The sequence below is a fragment of the Orcinus orca genome, chromosome X (genome assembly GCF_937001465.1).
Source record: "Orcinus orca chromosome X, mOrcOrc1.1, whole genome shotgun sequence".
In the NCBI taxonomy this organism is placed as follows: domain Eukaryota; kingdom Metazoa; phylum Chordata; class Mammalia; order Artiodactyla; family Delphinidae; genus Orcinus; species Orcinus orca.
The window spans coordinates 127,907,669-127,930,138 of NC_064580.1; the positions used below are offsets into that span (position 1 = coordinate 127,907,669).

Here is a 22,470-nt window from a genome sequence, read left to right on the forward strand (position 1 = left end):
CCTTGCTCAGGCTTCATTCCCAAGACATCAGGATAAAGCACTACAGCGTACAAGGAAAAGTTCTCATTCATGAAAGAAAAGTAACCTGAAATTCAATGGAGACTAGTGTTTGAGAAAGTACATTTCTTCCTTTTCAGGGTGGTTTGGGATTCGCAAGGATTTCTGTCAGTTTCTGCTTGAAATCTGCCCATTTTTGAGAGAATATGGAAACATTTCCTACGACCTCCACCGTGAAGGTAATGAGGAAACTGAAGAAACGCCAGTTCCAGAGCCTCCTAAGATCGCTCCTATGTTTCGAAAGAAGACCAGGGTGGTTATCACCCAGAGCCCTGGGAAGTATGTCCTCCCACCTCCCAAATTAAATATCGAAATGCCAGATTAGACAGCCCCTTCCAGGGCAGATCGTGAGAGGACCTGGCCCGCACTCTCTTCCGCCTTCCTCTGCCTCTCCGTTCACCTCCCCCACCCCCAGAACTGGAGCTGGAGCTGGGTCTCCGGGGACTTCATCTCATGCCTTGTTTGCACTCAATGCCTACCAATGACTCACCGCGACAGGACACGCAGGTGACAGGGGCCTGGAACACGCAGCATGGTGTGGGGTGCGTGTCAGCGGCTGTGGAGCTGATGGAGGGAGCCTGTGGAGAGGGAAGAAGTGATTTCCCCCGGGAAGGTGCCTGTGGAGCTGGCTTGGAGCCATCCTGGGTGGCTGATTAGGCCTGAGCAGGAATGGCTACACAGCTGGTTTTCAAAGTGTGAAAATTCCCATCAAAATTGTTATTGAAAAATGTATTTTTGAACCAGGCCGGCCTGGCCGCGTAGCTCAGATGCCCCTGTTGTGGTGTAGTTAGGGGACTGTGAATGGGCCTCGGGCCCCGTGTGCACCCATGCTGCCTCAGCTGGCCTTGCTCCTGCCGTGGACGTCGTTTCTCTCTGGGTTTTTACTGGCCCCATTGGTGAGCCCTTTCTAATGGAGTGACTCCGTGCCTGTATAGTATTTATACAAATATTTTAGCGTTGTAATATACCGTGTTAAATCCTAGTTCTGTACAGTATATTCTGTTAAAGTATTTTTTTACAAGCTTGTACTGAAGACATACGTGTTCTGTTGCAGAAGTAGAGGCCAGTGGCACCCCTGTCCTGCCCATCGGGGTGCCATCCCTTCATGGGACATTGCCATTTCCCCTTCAATCTCTCCACAAACACAGTAGCTGCTGCTGCCAGAACGGCCGCAGTAAGCAAGAAACTGTGCTTTTCTCTAACATGCTGGGAACACTGACTTGCAGAAAGCCATACAGCACGACTGGAAGCTGGAGCACTGGAGGAGGGTGCCGAGACTAAACGTGGCCATCAGAGTGTGTGCGTTGAGGGCTGGGGCTTTGTGTCTGCCCCCAAGCTGGGCCCATGCTTTTAGCTAGGAGGACCACGACTCCAGGAGCTGGGGGTACAGCCACAAGTCAGAGGGAAGAAAGCAGATGTGATGGGAACAAGCAGGCCGTGAGTAAAAGAAGGTAAAAGGAGCCCTGGCATTGTCACCTGGGAGCAGGGGAGAGGGGGCAGCTGCTACCTTGTCTAAACCGGGCTCCGCTGACATCTACCGCGCCCACCGCTCCACCCTGGTGCCAGCCTGTAGGAAGCCTGTGCTGTCTGAAGGGGACACTTGGAATGGTGCCAACTTTCCTGCTTGGTGTATAGCAAATGTAGCCCAATCCACTCTGTTTTTCCCCTTTAGCTGTTCAATAAACTGGTTCATCATTTTCCACGTGCACTGTGCGGGTCTTAATTTGGATATAGTCCAGGATGCTGGAAGTCCTGTCAGCGAGCACAAAAGGGAACCTTGAGCTGCCACCAGCAGCCGAGGGGAGCAGGGGTGGGTGAGCATCTCTCAGGAGTCTCCAGGGACAGCCAGAATATGCACTACAGAGAGGAAAGCGGGAGGCCCAGGGATTCGGCTGTTGGCGGGGGAGCACACGGCCACAATGCTGACAGCTGAGGAGGTGCCCGAGAGTGTTGGCGAGTTCCCAGACATTCTAAAGTGGAACTCGGCTTTTCAGTGGTCCTGAGGCATTGCCCAGTCACGTGGGCACCGAGTACCACTTACATCTATGCAAAATGCACTGTGATTTCTGGGTAGCTCACCCTAGCTGTCTCTAGAGACAGTTAACTCACGTGGCGTTTCAGCCCACGGTTTGCAAGAATCGACAAGGAAGGCCACCTTTTGCTGGTGATGGAAGGCTTCCTGCAGGTAGCCAAGGGCCACCGATGGACCATTGCTTAAGCTCCTTAGATTCAAACTTGCTGTGAGACAGCACGCTTCTCCGTAACCACGGTAGCTGTGAGTTAAGTGGCAGGTACCTTGCCTCCTGCTGTATGTCCCCCTGAGTCCTCAGGACCCCACGAAGCACGTGCTCCTACGAGTATCCTCGTGGGGAAGCAGAGGCTCTGAGGGCGTGAGCCAGGCAGCTGGGGATCAGCAGGTCTGTGGTGCCGGCCTTGGCATCTTCTGGCCGAGCCCTCGCTCTCACCCACTGGGCTGGGCGCCTGGGCCGTCGGAAGGTGACGTATTGGGTTTGGAGGCGTTTCTGGGTCGTGGAAATCTCAGGAAGATCCTCGAGCCCGTGACCAGAGTAGGGTGGGGGGCATCAGTGGAGGTGGCCGCGCACGTGGGGAGAACGTGCCAGATGGGCGGTTGTGCATGGCCGCCTGTCTGATGTCCGAGCAGCAGGTCCCAGAGCAGGATGGCAGCACTCACGGCCTGGGCAAACCCAGACGGGGGTCCCGTGGACAGCGGTTGGCAGAAAGTGAGCCGCACCGTGGGTGAAGGCTCAGGGCGACCGCTCCGTCCCGGGTGATGGGAAACTAGGTGTGCAGAGTGGGACCAGCCTGGGGTGGACACGTGCAGGCTGAGGAGCCGCAGGGGACAGCGGCCTGACCTCCTCTGTGCCCAGGAGCTCACCCATCACTGCTGCAGCCCCTCCCTGCACCTCCTGTGGACCGACGGCAGGGCCTGGAGAGGGTCTCTGTGGAGGACCAGCTGCACGGCCTGTGACGGTGCCGAAACGGCAGGGTGCCTGCACCCTTGATCGTGGGCCCTGTCCCGGACGTTGCTCGTGCTTGAAATCATGGGTGCTGTGCACGGCCCGGAAGGCCAGGGGACACACAGGAGGACTTCTGACCTCGTGGGTCACACGTGGGTCCGTGCACGTCTGCCTGGCCCGGGGGCTCCGGGACCAGAAGGCCGTGGCCGGTTTGCACGAGCGCTCGGCCTGTGGCTCTGCACCCGTGCACGAGTGTCTTCGTGCCCCCTGCGATGACGGGCGTGAAGCAGGAGGCTGACATGCTGACGGGCCTGCCCTTTATGATGTCACTTCCTGGCTGGGCTGTGCTGTCACCCCCGAGCAACCGGAGCACTTCTGTGAGGGGCTGAGCGGGAGTGTGAGCCCAGGGTGCTGCCGGCCGCGCTGCACTGTCCCGTTTACGTGGTGGAGGGACACGCCGCGCTCCGCATGGCTGCGGACGAGAAAGGCCCCGCCGCGGGCATGGCGCCCGGCTTCGGCGAGGCGCCTCTTCCTCCCGACACAGCGGCTCCGGCCCTCGGCTCAGGGAGCTGCACCCCCCAGTCCCTCGCCCTGGACCAGCCCGTGCCCGCGGGGCACCCCGACCTCAGGCTGCTGCCTGGAGAAGCCGCTTTCCAGGATTTGACGGAAGAGCCTTTGTTGAAAAGGCCTCGCACCGCCTGCGAGGCCGTGTGGGAAGGCAGCCTGCTCTTCCACCCCTTTCCCAGGAAGCTGTGGACGATCGTCCACAGCAGTCGCTTTGCATCCATTGGGTGGAATGAAGACGGGACTTGCATAGGCGTCAACAGGCCACTGTTTCAAAAGGAGGTTTTGGACAGGGATGGCCTAGACAAGGTGTTCAAGACAGAATGTATGAAGAGCTTCATCCGCCAGCTTAACCGCTATGGATTCAGCAAAGTGTACCAGGACATGCACACGTCCCTCTGCGTGACCAACCTGTCCACAAAGGAGCGGCCCGCCCACGTCCTGAGCGAGGTAAGGAGGGCGGGGGACGGCGGGGGAGGAGCCCTCTCCAGGGGCTGAGCCGCTGGGCCCGGGGGTGGGGGTGGGGTGGGGGGCGGGTGCCAACCCCGGGGCCGCCTGGGACGGCGGCAGGCGTGTCGGGAGAGCTTCCTTTAAAGATGGTACTTGGGGACCGGCGTGACGGCCGGAGCTGGCAGTGCCGCGCGCTGTGTTGGGACGTTGTTATGGGGGGACCCGAAGCGTTCTCAGCACAAGGACGTCACTTCTCTCCCTCCTCCTTTTCCCTTTGGTGTGTCTGTGTGAGGTGATGCGTGTGAACTGGACCCCCTGTGGTGATCATTTCACAGCACACGCGGGCAAGGCGTCATCCTGTACTCCTGACACGTGGGCAGTGCCGCTCGTGCCTGACACGCAGTCACAGCGGGGGACAAGAGGACACTGCTGCAACGCTGGCCCTTCCCGTCCTCCTGCTCGGGGACAGTGGCCCGCCGGGGGGAGGGGGGAGGTCTGTGTGCCCCCTTGACTCCCATAGCTCCAGAGCATCACTTGAGTGGGGGCGCAGGTCCTTTCCTGGGAAGCAGTCAGCGTCCCCGGTCTGGCCCCTGGAGGTGCTGGCCAGGGGGCGATTCGGACACTTCCTTAGAAAGCTACCGAACCTTGTTGCAGTCTCGTACCTGCAAACGCCAAGTCCCCTTTCGTGGGCCTTGTACTCGTCCTAAGGGGCCATTTTCAGTCATTTTCCAAGGGCGAAAGGTGATGGTGAGTGAGCGAGTCTCGGGGATGTCAAAGCTGGGGCACAGCGTCCTGCTGGGACCGGGTCCCGCTTTCTCCAAAGAGGCCCTGGGTCGGCTGGGGGAGGGCGCCCAGGGGCCCAGCCAGGCGGCTGCTGCTTGCGAGCAACTCTTTTGTGACTCGGGGTTTCCTTTTCTCTCTCAACCGCGACCTCAGTTACACTTCTACCACAGTCCCCTGTTTCAGAGAGACTGCCCGCACCTCCTGGTGAGGATGAAGCCGAGAGTGCACACTAAACCAGCATCCGGGCAGGTGGACGGCAAGCCGGCAGCCCCGGGGCACCTCCCGGCGCCCAGCGCCGCGGAGCCACAGGACGGCCTCCCACCGTATCCTGAGCACATCCAGGGGACCCCGAGCTACCCACAACTCGACCATGCCTCCGCCCTGGCCGGGACTGACTCTGTCGCTCCGGCCCCTCCTCGGACAGCAGCCGAGCCCCCCGCGCCGGATCCCAACGTGCAGATTCTGGTCCCTCTAGTCCCTGTCCTGGCAGAGGTGGCCCAGCCAGCCGAGGTCCCCTGGCTCTGCTGCGCCTGGCCTCCCGCCCAGATGAGTCCTCCCTGGCCCGTGCCGGGCCTGGCCGCCGCACCCCCCCAAGTCCTCAGCCTTCCCCCCCCGCGCAAGTCCCGGGGGCCGCGCTGCTGCCTCTTGCGCATCCTGGATGCCCGAGGTGGCCGCCAGGCCTGCCGCCTCCCTGACCTTGATCCGTCGGCCCCTGAGCCCCTTTGCTGCTGCTGCATGGGCTCCCGCTGTTTCCTGGAATACCCGACCCCTCCAGGCAGGCCCACAGAGGACCCTGACCAGGCAGACCCTGCAGACACACGGAGGTGGTAACACGGCCAGAACCTTGCAGGGCAGTAAAGAGCACGGGGACATGAGAGCGATGTTCCACCCAACACGTGTTTGGCGCCTCCGTCCTGGGCGTGGCTGAGCAGTTGAGTCCCCTCAGCAGGAAACGATGACAGGTGACAGCCCACCCCCGGCCCAGTGCGCGCACCTAGCAGGTAGCCAGTGAAGCCCCTCAGACGACGTGCCTCCACTCACTAGAAAGGCCCTTGAAGGGCTGGACAAGCACAAGGAAGGGCCTGGCATCCACGGGTTCATGGTTGCGGGGACACCGTGTCCAGCAGAGTCTCGATTTGACAGATGAGAAGAGCTCAGGCCTCCCCTGGTCAGAGGCCTGAAAAGAGCCCTTACTGTCCTGAGACACACAGGTGTGGAGGTGACGGTCCCTGGCAGGGGCCTGCGGGTGTTCAGTTTGGGGGTGCTCTCTGGTGTCTGGACAGCAGGATTGAGGTTTGCTTTTCACTGTGGGTCCTGCGTCTGGAGACATTTTCCTGGTTCTCTTTTCCTTGCCTTTCGAGCTAAACACTTCAAGGGCGCCATGCTCCACCACCCTCTGGGCGCTGGGGTGTCGCGCTTATACCGCGAGTCCTTGTGGTCAGCGCCCAGTGGTGTGTACAGAGCACTGAAGGCCAGGGCGCACCCCCAGCTCACAGTTGCTGCCTCCACGTGTGGGGGATGGGCCGGGGGACCTGGCCAGGACTCTGTGGCTGTCACAGCGATAGGGCGACATCCCCTCCCAAACACTGCTAAGGAGGGGGCGGGGAGCGGGAATTGCCTGGAGTTCCAGGGGTTAGGACTCTATGCTTTCACTGCGGTGGCCCGGGTTCAATCCCTGGTCGGGGATCTAAGATCCCCCAAGCCTTGCGGGGTGGCCAGAAACACAGAAAAGAAAAAAAAAGGTGGGTTGGGGGAGGAGGGGAAGTAGACCCAAGGTACCAGGAATGATCCAAGCACCAGCAGCCAGAGGAGCCCCGGGTCTGCCCGGGTGAGGGGTGGTCCCATCTGCCGCTCCCGTCTGTCACAATGCAACAGCTAGTGCACGTCAGGGGGGTCTCTTGAGCAGCCCAACAGCAGTGCCCCAAATGAACGATGCAAAAATGGACAGAAGGGACGGAAGAAACCGGTCTACAGTAGAAGTGGGAGACTTCGGTCCCCCCTGTGATGGATTCAAATGGATCCCCCAGCTCCCACCCCAACCATTAAGTCCACCTGTTGCAGTGCTAATCCCAAGGTGCATGTATTTGGAGATAGCACCCTTGGGGAAGTCAGTAAGGTTAAATGAGGTCACAAGGGTGGAACCCCCGTCCGACAAGAGCGGTGTCCTTTGGAAAAGAGGAAGAGACACCGAAGATCTCCCTCCCTCCCTCAGCCTCTCTTCCACCCTCCCATCCTCCCTCTCTCTCTCTCTCTCCCCCTACCTTTCTGCCCCTCTCTCTTTCCCTCCCTCGCCCCCCTCCCTTCCTCTCTCTCCCTCCCTCCCTCCCTCTCTCCCTTTCACTCTCTCCCTCCCTCCCCCTCTCTCCCTCCCTCCCTCTTTCTCTCTCTCTTTCTCCCTCCTCCCCTTCTATGGCCCTGTCCATCCCTCTCTCTCCCTCCCTCCCTCCTTTCCTCCCTTTGTCTCTGCCCCTTTCTCTCCCTCCCTCCCTCTTTCTCTCTCTCTCCCTCCCTCCCTCTCTCTCCCTTTCACTCTCTCCCTCCCTCCACCTCTCTCCCTCCTCCCTCCCTCCTTCCCTCCCTTTGTCTCTCCCCCTTTCCCTCCCTCCCTCCCTCCCTCTTTCTCTCTTGCTCTCTCTCTCTCTCTCTCTCCCTCCCTCCCTCTTTCTCTCTCTCCCTCCCTCCCTCTCTCTCCCTTTCACTCTCTCCCTCCCTCCACCTCTCTCCTACCCTCCCTCCTTCCCTCCCTTTGTCTCTCCCCCTTTCCCTCCCTCCCTCCCTCTTTCTCTCTCGCTCTCCCTCCCTCCCTCCCTACCCCCCCCCCCAAACTGTTCAGAGAAGCAGCCAAGTGAGGGACCAAGAGAAAACCAGCTGTCTGCGAGCCAGGAAGAGACGCCTTCCCTCACCTGAGACTGCACTTTCCAGCCAGTTGACGTTGGACTTCTAGCCACCAGGACTGGCACCCAGTACATTTCTGTAGTTTTAGCCACCTCCTCTGTGGGACTTTGCTATGGCAGCTCTAAGCAGACTAACACAGCCTGCTTTCATTATGGGTACAGCGACCAGACAGCACCGCAGTAAGGGAATCACAGATTTGAACAGCACTGTACAAAGACTAGGTCTCATGACATGTGTAGACTATTAGCCCCAAGAACAGAGTAGACACGTGCTCGTCAAGCGTACCTAGAACGTTCTCCAGGGTACTCCACGCGTCAGGCCACACAGCATCCCTCAGTAAACTTAAGGGGATACAAACAAAAGGGCTGAAATCATACAAAGTATGTTCTCTGGCCAAAATAGAGTGAAATTAGACCTCAATAACAGAAGGAAATGTGGGAAATCTGCAAAGAGAGGGAAATTGAGCCGTGCGTCCCCAAATAACCGCATTAGTCTGGGACGATGCCAAATCCCACAGCACAGGATGAGGGGCTGAAACAGCAGACACAGATTCTCACGGTGGTTCCGACCAGGAGGCCGAGAGGGAGGGTCCAGCAGGGGTGGCTTGTACTGCGGCCGGTCTCCTTGGTTGCAGGTGGCCGTGCTCTTACCGCCCCTCACGTGGTCACCCTCTGTGCACGCACCCCCAGCCCCTGCCTTCTCTCCTTGCGTGTGCTGATCCGCTCTTCCCTCAAGGGCACCAGCCATCTTGGATTAGACCTCATCCTAATGGCCTCATTTCAACCTAAGAACCACTAACTCCAGCCACAGTGACATTCTGAGGTTCTAGGGGATTGGGGCTTCAACATGCAAATTTTGGGGGGACGCAGTTCAGTCCATAACAATAGCCCAGGGAACGTACAAGACATCACAAGGGAAACTAGAAAATACTTTGAAATGAAGAAAACACATACCAAAGGCCCCAGGACTTACGGCACGCGGCCAAAGAGGCACTTGGGACCTAAAGCTGCAAACACCCGTGTTCCAATGGAGGCGACACCTCAGATCAACCGCCTCATCTTGAACGGGGACAAGCGAGAAGACGAGGAAGGCGAGCCCAAGCATTCTGACAACAAATGTTCACGAGAAAAGAAAAACTGCGCTAACCCACGTACGCGGGGATCCCAAGACGTGCACTGGTCGGGAATCCTCACAACATGGGGGAGGGCGCATCCTTCTTACACACTCAGTAACAAGAGCTACAGCCACCGACCACTTCATTTGGCCCAGGCTTTCTACAAGCAGGTCACATCATGGGGAAACCCACACCAATGCTTTTGCCTGGTACTATTAGGAGGCCCATTTTACAGATGGAGAAATCGAGGCGTAGGGAGTCTCCATGATTTGATCAGCTTGTCACTAGAAGGACTCTTATTCAAGTTAAGCATCATATGCGTGCAAAGACCCATCCCCGCACTGGCCTGACCTGTCTCCCCAACAGTCAAGGGGGATTCAGCTGTCCTCCACGGGGTCCTACTACCTGACGCCTCAGGCCACATAATGGAGAAAACACAGGGAAGCCAGGCATTAGTGCCCATGAGAGCCTGACACTGGATTCTGCCCACGTGGCCTCCCCAGCCCCATCAGGTCACCATCTCTCGTGAAATGGACACGAGGGCCAGGGAGGAGGGTGAGGGTCTAGGACTGAGGGCGTGAGGATGGAGAAGGGTCCCGGACGTGGGGGTCCGAGGCACGGCCCTCTGAAGGCGGCTCCTATGCTCAGGCTTGGGCCCTGCTCTCTCCTTCCACTGCCCACTCTGCTCCCTTCTGTCCCAGCGGCGTGGTGGCCCCACGTTCTCCTGCAGGCTCACTTCCCCGGGCACACTGGCTGTCAGGCAGGTGGCAAGCCTGCATTCAAAGCACGGGGACCGCCGGGCTGGAGGGCTCTCCGCATCCCCACGGGGCGTGAGTGTCTGTGCCCTTCAGGGCCCTGCGGATGCACCTCCTCCTGGATGCTTGCTCACACGTGGCTTTACACCCTGCTGCTGTCTTGTGAATGTCACTTGGCTTCACACCCTGCATCCCGCCACCAACCCAGCCCTATCCCTGTGCCCAGCCCCAGCTCAGGGACCACGGACAGGCACAGGCCCGGGCCCCGCACTTGCTCACAAAGGCCCCTAAAGCAGCAGCCGGCGATATTTGCCACAGAGGAGGGTAGGCGAGAGCCAGGCGGGAGGTCAGCCCTTTGCCAAGGAGGCTGGAGCTCAGAGCAGACGTTAGCTGGGGCTGGGGAATGGGGGCTTCTCGGGAAACAGGGCCACGGCTGAGACAACTCACACCAGCCCCTCAGGGGGCAGGCTCAGCGCACGCAGAGAACGTCAGAGCTTCCCGCTGATGGGCAGCAGCTCCCGTGTGCCCTGCCCCGCCCTGGTCAGGACTGGCTGTGTGCCGGGGTGGTGTGTGCTCGTCCAGAGTCTACTGGGGAGGGTGCTGCTGCCCCCCTGAAAAGTGCCTCCCTGAATGTCCCTGGGGCGCTCTCGGCGTGTCCCGGCCGCTGCTGCGCTGCCTGCCACGGCCGTCCCTGGGCTAGCACTGCCCCCCATCAGTCAGTTCACTGCACGAACGGGCACTAGGAATCCCTGCTTTCCCCCGGGAGTGCCCCACGGGGCTCTGGTCCTGGAGCACCCGTTGTCCCAAGAGCACCCATTTCCTGCTGGGGTCCAGGGCTGCAGCTCACTGGCAGCGGCATCTGCTCCCACCTGCCTCCCCCGGCCAGCCCAGGGCAGGTCAGATGGGATCTGGTGGGTGCTGTTCCTTCCACCTCTCTGGGGCGGCTGACTCTCTTCACAGCCTGCATCACCGGGACCCCAAAGCCCTCTCCTGCCTGGCTCCTTTCCAAACCCTCATGCGGGTCTGCAGGTGGCTGGGGCCTGGGGGAGCGTCCTGGGGACCACCCCTGCCATCTGCTACAGCCTGTCCCTCTGCTCAAACACCCTGATCGAGGACACCAGAGTCCTAGCCGGCTCTGCGGGTGGCTGACAGGACACGCCTGTGCCTCTCGCACTCAGGCTCAAAAACCAAAACCTCACGGTCACATTCAGAAGGCCATCAGTGTACTCAAACATTTGGGCATTACGTAGGGAATGATTTCAAAATAAGTCGGAAGCACAGAGATTCGCCCCACATCCACGCGGCAATGATTATCACTTACCAACCACGAGGAGACTCGCCGAGTGCCTACATCACGTCCTGCCAGCTCCACCCGAACCATGATATTGGTCGGGGGGGGATGCTTCTCTGGGACTTTCAGGTAAACATACATGCACGAGGTCATCAGGACCGGGGCCTGAGCGGCTCCTAGTCGGGGGACAGGCAGGGCAAAAGCCAGGCTGTGCAGACCGAGGCCAGGTTCTGGAGAGAGTGGGCGCTGTGGGCAGCAGGGTCACCCCTGAGGGGGACTCGGGGCTGGGCCCCACGAGGACGCCCCCGACCCCAACGGGGCCGTTCGGCAGCTGGCGGCTGCCCTCCTGACAGAGACTCAGCACAGCCCCGCGGGGACGGATGGGTGCAGCTCAGGGACCTAAGGGTGCGGGTTGCTTGAGGGAAATGCCCTCCGCCAGCTCCCTGTGGGGCAGCCTCTCTCTGGAACACCTCCAACCCTGCCCAGGGCCTTAAAGGCAGAGTCTGGCATCTCACATCTAAGGGTCAAAGGTGCAGGACTTAAGACCCTGGGGGAGGAAACACAGTGGTCTGTGTCTGTGTTGTCATGGCTTGAGGACTAACCCCCGACCCCGGTGTGCCTTCGATACAGATGGCCGTGACAAAAATGCTTCTGCTCAGAATTCAGTGGCAAAGGGTCATCACATGACCCCTCCCAAGTGAAGAGGACTCTGGCAGTGCTGTGTCCCCACTTGTGCGGGGAGGAGAGGAAGACAAGATGGGGACGAGCACCTGACGGCTCTCCAATGCCACACTGCCTAGTAGAGGCTCAACAAAAGCAGCGCTTACCATTTGTGATGACAAAATCCCCTTCTTTTCCGGCAGGAGTGTCTGAGCAGGTTACATTGGCCCTGAAATTCTCCACCTTTTCCAAGTGCCCACCTGCTATATGGCAGGTGCTTCAAATCCAGGATCCCACGTAATGTTCACGTTGTCGTATGGCGCTCAGCAGGGAGGGCTGCCTCTTTAGCCCCCGGCACCGTCTGCACCTCCCACTGCAGTGACCTCCCAATCCCATTAGGCCCAGAAGTTGCCCCTTCCTTTCGATGCCAGGTCACAGCCCAAACCTGTGGGTCTCTGATGCCGCCATATTTCTGCACCTGCCTGAACGCGGGGACACTGGCGGACGTTGCTTCTTAGTGGCTAGGACTTATTTCTAGTATTATTCTGATCCCAGACTCTGTCCTTCTCCCCTCTGGAAATTGCTTTCTTTTCATGACATCTCAGAGAATTTGCAGCTCCATAGGAAACGGAATAGAAAACCAGTCAAAATTGCTGTTCTGTGTGTTTTACTCCTGGAGGATATATTATTCAATTTGGATGTGTGTGTGTGTGTCTGTCGGCATGGAGGGAAGGGTGGTGATTTCCCCAGTTGGGTGCAGCTCACGCAAAGCTCCCAGGATTCCAGTCACACGGCGACTCCTTTCCACTTCGGCAGCCTCTCTTCTTTCAAACCCCCTATTTTCATTCATTTCATCCCACTGAAATCTAGACCTTGCTCACAAGTGGCCAACGTAAACTCCAGGTGACTAAAATGGTCGTTTCCATACAGTTGGTAATTGGCTCTCCCAGGGCAGGGAGAGGAGGGCCAGCCCCGGGAATACCGAGCAGGGCTTCAAAGAGCAAGACCCTCATTTCTCTGGAAATCCTTGCAGGTGGCGGCTATGAAACACCTACCTCTTCACTGTGGCCCACTGCAATGCAACAAGAGCCAGCACCCCTTCCTTCCTGCCCCAGGGCGAGATTTCTCTCGGCTTTATCCACGACCCAGAAGGACATCTCACAGCAATGTCCCATTTCAGACTTTCCCCTGCAACCCAAGACACACCCTCTGCATGTCTGGCTGCTGCCACCACCCAGCTTCATCACCATCGCCTCCCACAGAAGGAACCCCCACTTCCCAAAGGCCCAAAGTGCCCTGGCTCGGGGCACTTAACACTCCAGGGCTCGCTCCTGGAGCCCCACCGCCTCGTCCCATGTTGTCTTATTCTGTGGGACTTAGGGGACGTCTCACCACCTTCCTCATGTGACAGTGGCTCCTAGACCATCACTCTAGGTGTGGGTGTGTCCTGCTTTTCCTAGCGTTCCCGCTACTAACACAGGCCCTTCCGGAGAGCAGAGGCTCCGTGGAGGTCTGCGGAATAAACAAGCCAGTGGGCAGGGGGCTTATTGACGCAGATGAACCTTCTCCTACTTTCTTAAAATACCCGTGCAAATCCAACTCAACAGAGATAGTTCGTTTTATTTACAGAATGACAGACAAGACAGGGAAGCAAGAATTGGAACAACAATGGCTTTTATTTTTCTATTTCTTCCCCCATCTATATCACTGCTAAGTACTTCCACATTTCCAGAGCAGTTCTGATTCCAATTCCCTGTTATCTTGTACACGGTCACAAAACGAACTGGGAGATTTCCCAACCTCTCTTACAAAACAGCAAAACTCTTGTTCTTGAACTGAATTAGTGCAAATACCTGTGGGATTAACGTCATACACAAAGTTAGACACTGAAGCTTGTTTAGTCTTCTATTCAAAGAACCAACATTTGAAAAATTCCTAAAGGAAACAGACATGGAAGTCCATGTCAACATACACAACAGGAACCCAAAATGCTGCACACCGGCTTCCCCCAACTCGCCCGGCTCTCACTGCTTAGAAGGCTGACCGCTCCCTCTTCAAACTCAGAGTGAAGGAGCAGCCCCCCTTCCTGCCCCACGGGAGAAGCTGCTGGACGTGGGACTGGCTGCTGCTCTGGCTCAGGCTCCCTCTTCCTCATCGTTCACACTCCCTGCAGACACGGATGGGAAGAACCTGGGAGCCATGCTATTGATCCTGAGCAGATACTGCAGGACCTGCCACTTGCTGGCCTCCGCGTAGGCCCGGGGACCCCACAGGAACTCGTAGCGGGCAGGGTCGCTGTGGGGCACCTGCCGGTACTTCAGGTAACCCGTCTGCACCCACACTTCGGTGAGCAGCTCCCTCCCGGCACACACCCCCATGTTGCCGAGCACTCCCCACACTTCCTCCTCAGGGACGCGGTCACCGAACAGGGTGACCATGGTCAGGACCAGCAAAGGGAAGCTGGCCTCGGGCGTGCACTGCCAGTCGCTCAGCACTGCATCCCAGGTGAGGCCCAGGGTGGGGACCAGGACGTAGGTGCGCTCGCGGGGGTCCACCACCTTCACGTCCACGCCAAACAGCAGCTGCAGGCACTCGCAAACGAGGCGGAGGACCACGGGGAAGTGGTCCCGATGCTCCCGGAGGACCGTACTCAGCATCTCCGCCTCGGAGGTCGGCTCCCCGGTACGAAACTTGAGGAGCAGGAACCCCACCAGGTCAGCCATCAGCGCAACAAGTGCCTCACGGGACAAGGGCTCGGCATAGGCGGAGAAGGAGGGGGCGCCAGGGGAGGCGGAGGACGAGGGGGATGCGGCCTCCTCCCCCGCAGCCCCCAGCAGCGGCGCCTCCACCGGACCCTGGGCCGGGACTGGGGCCTCAAGGTCGGCCTCAGGCTGGCGGAGCTCACTCATCTCGACCGGGGGCCTGATCACTGGGGTCGGGCCGCCCACGGGAGTGTGGGCAGGGGACCTCGTACCTGGGGTAGAGAGGGGGTGTGAGCGGCCTCGGCGGAGAAAGGCACCCTGGGCAGCCCTGGCAAAGGCCACTTACAGGTCTCGTCTTAAGGGCTGCCCTCGGGCCTCACAGGGGCGCTCCTCCCGGGTGGCCTGTCCCCTGCCAACCTGAAGAAGGAAGTGAGGGGGCTCCTCAGGGTGCAGCCAGCACGGCCCCAGGTTCTGGGGCTGACAGGGCGGTGGGGTGACTTGGGTGTTGTGGGGTCCCCTCTGTTCTGGGAGGGGGAGCCCCTGGGTACACACTCAGGGCACGCACCTCCCCTTGGCTCCTGGCGCTGCCTGGGCCTCCTCTGCTCTGTGCCCTGAGGACACGGTCCTCAGACCTGGGCCTTCGCCTCCCGGTTCCTGGAGCCCCTGTAAGAGGAATGGAGGGCGCACCTCTTGTGTACACTGTGGCACAGCTCTGGGCCTCGGTGCTGGTAGGAGGATTGGGCCGGACTCTGTGAGGTCCCCCCAGTTCTGAGTTCTGGGGTGGGTGGTCCCCTCGGGGCTCGCTCGTCGTGCTCACTGTTCCCCTTAAGGGCCTGGACCCTCCCCTTTGCAGGCCGGAGGGGAAACTCAGAACAGGACCCCGAATCTGAACAGAAAGCAGTGAGGGGGCCCCACAGGTGGCCGCACCTGCCCAGGGCCTCCCGAGGGTCCTAGGAAGGGGAGATGCTGGGTCCTCACCTCCTCCTCACATCCTGCCTGGCCTCCCAGCGCTGACCACAGGGGCAGGTTTCTGTTGAGGCCCCTGTTCCAGGGCTGGGGGTCTGCTCAGTCCTCCCTCGGGGTCCTGGGAGTCCACCCTCTGTGGACCTGAAGGCTCACCCCTCACACCAAACACCTGACCTCCTGAGGACCCCGACCCAGAGGTCAGGAAACATCTCATCTGCTGACCGTGCTCTGGCGCCGCCAAGGCCCCCGCGGAAGGGCAAAGGATCCCTCCCTGTGTTGGGGTCTAACGTCCTCAGTCCTTCCTTCCTCGCGTGCAGGCTGGACTCTGGGCAGGACCTGGGATTGTCCCGTCTGCCAGTGTGAGTCCCTGCTCCTTATACCAGGTCTCCAGTCTCTCCGAGACCCTGACGTCAGGACGTCAGGACAGGCCTACCGTGCTCATCCCACCCCGGGGCCTCCCACGGCCACCTGCAAGGGCGGTGATCTGGTGGGTCCCTTTTGTCCTCCCTCAGGGTCCCCTCAGTCCTGCCTAAGGGCCCTAACCTTAGTCCACCAGGGACCTGACATTTTACCCTCTGTGCTCATGAGACCCCGTCCCTTATCCCAGGTCCCCAGCTTCTCTGAGACCCGGATGTCAGGAAGTGCTGCACGTGGCGGCCTCCCAGGGCCAACTCAGTTCTGGGTTGCAGGCTGCCCTCAGTGCTCCCTCAGGGCCCTCACCTTGACTCCACACAGGACCTGGGATTCTCCGCAGTGCCCACCAGACACCCCGCCCCTTATACCCCCTCTGCAGCCTCTCTGAGACCCCGCCCCGTGCTCCCCCTCTCCAGGGTGTCTGAGACCCGGATGTTAGGAAGTGCTGCACCTGTTCATCCCGCCCTATGGCTGGAAGGGCCAACTGGGTCCTGGGATCCAGGCTCCCCTCAGTCCACACTCAGTGCTCTCACCCTGACTCTACATAAGACCTGGGATTCTCTCCTGTGCCCGCCTAGGATCCCGCCCCTTATACCCCCTTCCCAGCATCTCTGAGACTCCGCCCCGTACTCCTCTCCCCAGCGTCTCTGAGACCCGGATGTCAGGAAGTGCTGCACGTGCTCATCCCGCCCTATGGCCTCCAAGGTCCAACTCTGTTCTGGGGTCCAGGCTCCCCTCAGTCCTCCCTCAGGGCCCTCACCTTGACTCCACGGAGGACCTGGGATTCTCTCCCGTGCCCACCAGACACCCCGACCCTTATTCCCCCTCCCTAGCCTCTCTGAGACCCCGCCCCGTACTCCCCTCCCCAGCGTCTCTGAGACCCGGATGTCAGGAAGTGCTGCACGTGCTCATGCAGCCCTATGGCCTCCCAGGGCCAACTCTGTTCTGGGGTCCAGGCTCCCCTCAGTCCTCCCTCAGGCCCGTCTCCTTGACTCCACGCAGGGCCTAGGATTCTCTCCCGTGCCCACCAGACAGCCCGCCCCTTATACCCGTTCCCCAGCGTCTCTGAAACCCGGATGTCTGAACGTGCTGCACTTGTTCATCCCGCCCTATGGTCTCTAAGGGCCAACTCTGTTCTGGGATCCAGGCTCCCCTCAGTCCACCCTCACTGCGCTCACCTTAACTCACAGCAGGACCTGGGATTCTCTCCTGTGCCCACCAGACACCCCGACCCTTATATCGCCTCCCCAGCCTCTCTGAGACCCCGCCCCATACTCCCCTCCCCAGCGTCTCTGAGACCTGGATGTCAGGAAGTGCTGCACGTGCTCATTCTGCCCTATGGCCTCCCAGGGCCAACTCTGTTCTGGGGTCCAGGCTCCCCTCAGTCCTCCCTCAGGGCCCTCACCTTGACTCCACGGAGGACCTGGGATTCTCTCCCGTGCCCACCAGACACCCCGACCCTTATTCCCCCTCCCTAGCCTCTCTGAGACCCCGCCCCGTACTCCCCTCCCCAGCGTCTCTGAGACCCGGATGGCAGGAAGTGCTGCACGTGCTCATGCAGCCCTATGGCCTCCCAGCGCCAACTCTGTTCTGGGGTCCAGGCTCCCCTCAGTCCTCCCTCAGGGCACTCACCTTGTCTCAACGAAGGACCTGGGATTCTCTCCCATGCCCACGAGACACCCCGACCCTTATACTGCCTCCCCAGCCTGAGACTCCGCCCCGTGCTCCCCCTCCGCAGCGTCTCTGAGACCCGGATGTCAGGAAGTGCTGCACGTGCTCATCCCGCCCTATGGCCTCCCAGGGCCAACTCTGTTCTGGGGTCCAAGCTCCCCTCAGTCCTCCCTCAGGGCGCTCACCTTGACTCAACGCAAGAAGTGGGATTCTCTTCCGTGCCCACCAGACACCCCGACCCTTATACGCCCTCCCCAGCGTCTCTAAAACCCGGATGTCTGGAAGTGCCACACTTGTTCATCCCGCCCTATGGCCTCCCAGGGCCAACTGTGTTCTGGGGTTCAGGCTCCCCTCAGTCCTCCCTTAGGGCTCTCACCTTGGCTCCACGCAGGACCTGGATTCTCTCCTGTGCCCGCCTGAGACCCCGCCCCTTATACCCGCTCCACAGTCTCTGTCAGACCCTCACCCTTATACCCTTCCCTGCCTTCAGCCCTGGGAGGCCCTGGGGCGGAATGAGCACTTGGCAGCGAGTCCTCACATATGTATCCGGGTCTCAGAGAGGCTTCGGAACAGGTATAAGCGTCCGCTCTCAGGTGTGCTATGGCTAGAATCCCAGGTCCTGCGTGGAGTCAAGGTGAGGGCCCTGAGGGAGGACTGAGGAAAACGTGGACCCCAGAACAGAGTTGGCCCCTTGAGGTCATAGGACGGGATGAGCACATCAGCACTTCCTGACTTCCGGGTCTCAGAGAAGCTGGGGACCTGGGATAAGGGGTGGGGTCGCATGAGGGCAGAGGGTAAAATGTCAGGTCCCTGGTGGACTAAGGCCCCGGGGCGGGATGAGCACGGTAGGCCTGTCCTGACGTCCTGACGTCAGGGTCTCGGAGAGACTGGAGACCTGGTATAAGGAGCAGGGACTCACACTGGCAGACGGGACAATCCCAGGTCCTGCCCAGAGTCCAGCCTGCACGCGAGGAAGGAAGGACTGAGGACGTTAGACCCCAACACAGGGAGGGATCCTTTGCCCTTCCGCGGGGGCCTTGGAGGCGCCAGAGCATGGTCAGCAGATGAGATGTTTCCTGACCTCTGGGTCGGGGTCCTCAGGAGGTCAGGTGTTTGGTGTGAGGGGTGAGCCTTCAGGTCCACAGAGGGTGGACTCCCAGGACCCCGAGGGAGGACTGAGCAGACCCCCAGCCCTGGAACAGGGGCCTCAACAGAAACCTGCCCCTGTGGTCAGCGCTGGGAGGCCAGGCAGGATGTGAGGAGGAGGTGAGGACCCAGCATCTCCCCTTCCTAGGACCCTCGGGAGGCCCTGGGCAGGTGCGGCCACCTGTGGGGCCCCCTCACTGCTTTCTGTTCAGATTCGGGGTCCTGTTCTGAGTTTCCCCTCCGGCCTGCAAAGGGGAGGGTCCAGGCCCTTAAGGGGAACAGTGAGCACGACGAGCGAGCCCCGAGGGGACCACCCACCCCAGAACTCAGAACTGGGGGGACCTCACAGAGTCCGGCCCAATCCTCCTACCAGCACCGAGGCCCAGAGCTGTGCCACAGTGTACACAAGAGGTGCGCCCTCCATTCCTCTTACAGGGGCTCCAGGAACCGGGAGGCGAAGGCCCAGGTCTGAGGACCGTGTCCTCAGGGCACAGAGCAGAGGAGGCCCAGGCAGCGCCAGGAGCCAAGGGGAGGTGCGTGCCCTGAGTGTGTACCCAGGGGCTCCCCCTCCCAGAACAGAGGGGACCCCACAACACCCAAGTCACCCCACCGCCCTGTCAGCCCCAGAACCTGGGGCCGTGCTGGCTGCACCCTGAGGAGCCCCCTCACTTCCTTCTTCAGGTTGGCAGGGGACAGGCCACCCGGGAGGAGCGCCCCTGTGAGGCCCGAGGGCAGCCCTTAAGACGAGACCTGTAAGTGGCCTTTGCCAGGGCTGCCCAGGGTGCCTTTCTCCGCCGAGGCCGCTCACACCCCCTCTCTACCCCAGGTACGAGGTCCCCTGCCCACACTCCCGTGGGCGGCCCGACCCCAGTGATCAGGCCCCCGGTCGAGATGAGTGAGCTCCGCCAGCCTGAGGCCGACCTTGAGGCCCCAGTCCCGGCCCAGGGTCCGGTGGAGGCGCCGCTGCTGGGGGCTGCGGGGGAGGAGGCCGCATCCCCCTCGTCCTCCGCCTCCCCTGGCGCCCCCTCCTTCTCCGCCTATGCCGAGCCCTTGTCCCGTGAGGCACTTGTTGCGCTGATGGCTGACCTGGTGGGGTTCCTGCTCCTCAAGTTTCGTACCGGGGAGCCGACCTCCGAGGCGGAGATGCTGAGTACGGTCCTCCGGGAGCATCGGGACCACTTCCCCGTGGTCCTCCGCCTCGTTTGCGAGTGCCTGCAGCTGGCGTTTGGCGTGGCCGTGAAGGAGGTGGACCCCCGCGAGCGCACCTACGTCCTGGTCCCCACCCTGGGCCTCACCTGGGATGCAGTGCTGAGGGCCGGGCAGCGCACGCCCAAGGCCGGCCTCCTGGTGCCGGTCCTGACCATGGTCACCCTGTTCGGTGACCGCGCCCCTGAGGAGGAGGTGTGGGGAGTGCTCGGCAACATGGGGGTGTGTGCCGGGAGGGAGTCCTGCATCTATGGGGAGCCCAGGGAGCTGCTCACCAAAGTGTGGGTGCAGGAGGGCTACCTGGAGTACCGGCAGGTGCCCCACAGCGACCCTGCCCGCTACGAGTTCCTGTGGGGTGCCCGGGCCTACGCGGAGACCAGCAAGTGGCAGGTCCTGGAGCATCTGCTCAGGGTCAGTAGCTTGGATCCCAGGTCCTTCCCATCCCTGTGTGCAGGGGGTGTGAGCGACGAGGAAGAGGGAGCCTGAGCCAGAGCAGCAGCCAGGCTCCTTCCAGGCCCAAGTTCACTGGTAGCAAGTGAGGCTGGTCCTTCACTCTGAGTTTGAAGAGAGAGCGGTCGAGTTTCCAAGTAGTGAGGGCCCCTGCGAGTGGGGGGAACATGGTGTGTAGCATCTTTGGGTTCCTCTTGTGTAAGATGACATGGAATATCATCTGTGTTTTCTTTAGGAGTTTTTTAAATGTTATTCCGTTTAATGGAAGACTAAACAAGCTTCAGTGTCTAACTTTGTGAATGACATTGATTAGAATGTGTTTATAATTACCCAGTTTAAGAACAAGAGTTTTGCTCTTTTGTAAAAGAGACTGGGAAATCTCCCATTTCATTTTGTGACCCTGAAGCAGATAACACGGAATTGGAATCAGAACTGCTCTGGACATGTGAAAGTACTTAGCAGTAATGTAGATGGGGGAAGAATTAGAAAAATAAAAGTAATCGTAGTGAGTTTTTGCTTCTTATCCTGCTTGTCTGTCATTCTGTAAAACTAAGCTATCTCTGTTTAGTTGGATTTGCACGGTGATTTACGAAAGTATGAAAAAACTGATTTGAGTAAGGCAGGCCCCTGCTCTCCGGCTTATTTATTCGGCAGACCTCCACGGAGCCTCTGCTCTCCGGAAGGCCCTGTGTTAGTAGCGGGAACGCTAGGAAAAGCAGGACACACTCACACGTAGAGTGATGGTCTAGGAGCCGCTGTCACATGAGGAAGGTGGTGAGACGTCCCCTAAGTCCCACAGAACAAGTCCACATGGGACGAGGCGGTGGGGCTCCAGGAGCGAGCCCTGGAGTGTTAAGTGCCCCGAGCCAGGGCAGTTTGGGGCTTTGGGAAGCGGGGCTTCCTTCTGTGGGGAGGTGATGGTGATGAAGCTGGGTGGTGGCAGCAGCCAGACCTGCAGGCGGTGTGACTGGGGTTTGGGGGGAAAGTCTGAAATGCGACATTACTGTGAGGTGTCCTTCTGGATCACGGATGAACCCGAGAGAAATCTCATACTCGGGCAGGAAGGAAGGGGTCCCGGCTCTTGTTGCATTGCAGTTGACCATAGTGAAGAAGTAGGTGTTATATATGCAACAGCTGGAGAAACGCGGTCATACTCCCTTGACGTGATGCCCAGAGTCCGTGGACAGGCCCTCTTTTCCCTGTTCTTGGGGGAACCAGAACCCAAGGTGCTAATTAGCTTTAATCATTATCGTGACTGTACTTTGGCAATTGTAATCAAGGACTCGATGTCTGGTGGGGCTGAAATGAAGCAAAGGAACGGTTTGGATGGAAGAGCATCTGGGAGGGATGCAAAGCCTTGTTCCTTGATTCTATTTCCTGGAGCTTCGTGTCGTATCTCGCTGGGAACACCCCTCCGCACCCGAATTTAACACACCCTCTAACTGGGAAAATTTCCTTAGTTTTATTGATGAAACATCTTGTTTGGCTAATTAGCTTTTCCACATCCTATTGAGCTGCATATTCTCTGACACGACCGGGACAAGAAACCGCCCAACCAAATGCCAGAGGAGAGAGGGGAAGGGTCTGAGGCCGAACAATATGAGAAATACCTGCCAATCATCGAAGTTCCAACAGACGCCAGGCCCTGTGAGCTGCTCTACGTAGCTCACACACATCCCTGCAGCCCGAGACAGGGCTCATCACACCCATTCGCTTCACGGGTGAGGAACCTGAGGCCACGGGGCTTGAGAATCTTCCCAGGATCACGTGCTGGTAAGTGACGGCGTGGGGACCAGAGCCCTGGTCTGAATTCCTCTCGAGCCCACGCTGTTCCCACCCACCCCAGCCCGTGGCTGACCTTCTGACTGGCGATTCACTGCTCTTCTCAGTGTCACACGGTGTCTTTCAGTTGACAAAAAGCAGGCCCAAGAAAGGAAGGTGCCAAGGAGAAGCAGAGACAGTGTGGGGCTCGTCTGTGGCTTGTTGAGAGCTGACACCGCCAGGTGCCGGCATTTCTGGCCAGTCCCGGCACCTTCCCGTGTGACGGCGCCCTGTCCCTGCTCCTGCCCTGGGGCCCTCCTGTCCAACGGGAACCTGGCCTGCTGAGCTGCTCATGGCTGAGCCACGGGGAGGGAGGGACTGAGACTGCCTGGGACTGACTGTAAGGCCCCAGTGCCTACTGGGATAAGGCCCCTGCAGGAGCCTCCTCAGATACTGGAGGGAAGTTAACGCTGGCAGACACCCCGAGACCCTGGCGGCAGCGAGGGAGGGGAGCGGCTGGGGGGCCTCTGGGCTGGGGGCATCAGGGCGCGGAAGCCAAGGGCAGGGGCTGGAGGGCGAGGCTGGCAAAGGCAGGCCTTGGACGTCG

General features: G+C 59.8%; 4 protein-coding genes across 4 annotated transcripts in view; 3 read left to right on the plus strand and 1 right to left on the minus strand.

The window, feature by feature from the left end:
• TMEM185A (transmembrane protein 185A) overlaps window positions 1-1,757 on the plus strand; it is a 31,274-nt gene extending 29,517 nt beyond the window's left edge. Inside the window, exon 7 of the mRNA XM_004286689.4 lies at window positions 138-1,757. Within this exon, the coding sequence (XP_004286737.1) occupies window positions 138-382 (245 nt within the window). The 3' untranslated portion in view covers window positions 383-1,757. The remainder of the gene's footprint in view (window positions 1-137) is intronic.
• A 1,746-nt stretch (window positions 1,758-3,503) lies between these two features.
• LOC125962959 (heat shock transcription factor, X-linked-like) lies at window positions 3,504-4,097 on the plus strand. Its single transcript, XM_049704544.1, has one exon. It carries the CDS (start codon window positions 3,504-3,506, stop codon window positions 4,095-4,097), a length of 594 nt encoding a protein of 197 aa, XP_049560501.1.
• A 9,585-nt stretch (window positions 4,098-13,682) lies between these two features.
• Window positions 13,683-14,456, minus strand: LOC125962960 (melanoma-associated antigen 1-like). The gene has a single exon (XM_049704545.1). It carries the CDS (start codon window positions 14,454-14,456, stop codon window positions 13,683-13,685), a length of 774 nt encoding a protein of 257 aa, XP_049560502.1.
• Window positions 14,457-19,234: 4,778 nt separating this feature from the next.
• LOC125963119 (melanoma-associated antigen 8-like) lies at window positions 19,235-20,343 on the plus strand. The gene has a single exon (XM_049705046.1). It carries the CDS (start codon window positions 19,338-19,340, stop codon window positions 20,136-20,138), a length of 801 nt encoding a protein of 266 aa, XP_049561003.1. The 5' UTR covers window positions 19,235-19,337; the 3' UTR covers window positions 20,139-20,343.
• The last annotated feature ends 2,127 nt before the right edge of the window (window positions 20,344-22,470 follow it).